Source organism: Pterocles gutturalis, unplaced genomic scaffold, assembly GCF_000699245.1.
Source record: "Pterocles gutturalis isolate BGI_N339 unplaced genomic scaffold, ASM69924v1 scaffold39841, whole genome shotgun sequence".
In the NCBI taxonomy this organism is placed as follows: domain Eukaryota; kingdom Metazoa; phylum Chordata; class Aves; order Pterocliformes; family Pteroclidae; genus Pterocles; species Pterocles gutturalis.
This window is the reverse complement of record NW_010099178.1, coordinates 13,983-16,377: the sequence shown is the minus strand read 5'-3', so window position 1 is coordinate 16,377 and position 2,395 is coordinate 13,983. Positions and strand designations below refer to the sequence as shown.

At 44.1% G+C, this 2,395-nt stretch overlaps 1 protein-coding gene across 1 annotated transcript in view; it reads left to right on the top strand.

Moving 5' to 3' along the window:
• Window positions 1-46: 46 nt before the first annotated feature.
• MORC3 (MORC family CW-type zinc finger 3) overlaps window positions 47-2,395 on the top strand; it is a gene marked incomplete at its 5' end in the record, with an annotated part of 12,349 nt that continues 10,000 nt past the window's right edge. The window contains one exon of the mRNA XM_010075558.1: window positions 47-144. Coding sequence (XP_010073860.1) covers window positions 47-144 — 98 coding nt within the window. The remainder of the gene's footprint in view (window positions 145-2,395) is intronic.

Here is a 2,395-nt window from a genome sequence, read left to right as displayed (position 1 = left end):
AAAATATATAGCATGTATTTTCCTGATAGATCTTAACTTCTTACAGGCAAACAACATGGGTGTCGGTGTAGTTGGGATTATTGAATGCAACTTCCTAAAGCCAACTCATAACAAACAAGATTTTGACTACACAAATGAGTACAGGTAAATGTATATGTATATGTATTTTTATGTAGACTTTCTGTTGAATAGTATTGTTCACTGTGAAATACTTGACGATAAAGGCTTCTTCTCTTCTAAGTAGTAAAAGCTTATGTTCCATCTTCAAACTGCACGACTGTTCTGAACAGTAGGGGTGGGATGTTTACATCTGCACTGGTCATACTGCATTCCTTGTGCAGTCAGTGAAGTCTAGAGTATCATACACATCATTTTAAAGCAAGTGCCCTAGAAGTGGTTGGTTGCAATTATGCCCCTCACTGATTGTAAAATGAGCACAGCATAATTCACTGAGATGTGGATATTTGTGTGGCACATTACTAAAATTGTGGTCCATGAATGCTGCACTATTAACTTTTTTCATTACAATTTTTGTTTAGTCTTTTTTTATTTTTTTTTAAAGCTTTGTTGGATATTTTTGAGCCCTTCTTTTCAATTTCTTTCCTAAGAGTGGACTTGAATGTCCTGGAATCATCTGCTACCTGATGGAGCATTTAAAATACCTGATATCCTGAAGGCAGCAGTGATTTGGGACATTGCTTTGTTTCAGTTTTTATTTCCAGCTCGGGATTGCCACTTTTTCACATCTGTATCCATCCTACCAGACAGTATCTAGTGTGATATTTCCTATAGTTACACTGTGAACCAAATTGCTAATCTAGTCTGACTTAAAATTTTCAGAGATGGTAATTGTTTTTAATCCAGATGAATTTGCTAGTCAGTTCACACTGCTCTGCTGTGAATCCTTTCACAATGAAAAGGCTATTTTCTGTTTCCTGTGCTGCTATTGGGATGTTAGGAGCAGTCACCTCCTCCAGCAGCAGTGTCCCAGGACCCCCTCCTGCCCAGCCACTGGAGCCCAGCCTGGGGACCCAGGGTTTCTGGCCAGGGTTAGGGATGTGGCTGCCGCTTTCCCTTTTGCAGGTTTAACCGGTAGCAAAGCAGAGCACGTGTCCCAAAGACACACATGCATAGAACACTGACATAGCTGGTTACACAGACTGCCACAGACAAGGCGCACCTACATATAGGACTTGAATAAAGCATAAACAGCCAAGTGCCCTTCCTGCTCTTTGGCTGGTAGAGATAGAAGCTCACTAGTGAAGGCGCACACGTGACACTCTAGGTTCACAAGCACACGTACATTTGTGGATTCCCTGAGTATTCCTGTCCTCCTGGTACCCTGTCTGAATCCCAGGCCTTCTTAATGTGCTTTGCAGGTCCCCTACGAACTGGCTAGTGCAGTTTGACGTTTGTTAGCAAATGTGTGCACTCACACACTCATACCACAGACACTCGGTATTCACAAGTCACCCTGGGTATACCAGCATGAACCCTTGCCTGCCTCATACCCCTGCTCTAGGGCCTTCTCTTCACTGCTGAGTCCACTTTGGAGTTTGCTAGCAAATACACACTCTGTACACACCAGGACACTGGGACTGGGGAAGACAAAGACACTCGTCCCCCCACCAGCAGCCAGCACCAGGCACACAGACTGTGACCCACAGTCCTGCTCCAACTACCAGCAATGAGCCCCTCAATCATGCTGATCCACCCCAGGAGCTGTTTTTTTGGGAACACACTGTTCCTGCTTCAGCAGGTGGCAGCTGGGACCCCCATTTGCTCCACTAGCTGACACCACACACTCAGTCTTGACTCTAGGAGCTGGTAGCAAATCCATTCACACACACAGAGCTGTCACCAGTAGCTGGCACTTTGTCCTTGCCATACACGTGGGATAGAGAATGAGATTAAATAGAGAGAAAAATATTAAAGAAGATGATACAGGAAGATAGGACAGACTGTGGTGATCAGGCACAGGGCTCAGCAAGACAACTGTACTGACCAAACCTGTTTTACATGCAAGCAGATCTTTTTATACCCTTTTCTCTGTACACCTCTCTCTGTTCTTCCCTGCTCCCCCTTCCCCATGCACATTGCCTCGTCTGTTGGGGTAGTTCCAGTAACTGCCTCCAGACAGCCTGGACCCTCAGGTTTGCACCTTTGTCAGTTGCAAAATCCCAGTTTGCCTGCAGTTTCTTGACAGCCCATCAATTAACATGACTGACCAGGCTTGTTTCTAGGTATTGTCCTTGTTAACACTAAATGGTCAGGTTTTATAAGTCTCTGTATTTGTCTCCTTTCCTTTCCTTATCCTCACAACTGAAAATATAAACATGTTGTAATAAACAGAGCTGTTAATTGCACCAATTGAGAGGCTATAGCAAGATAAATC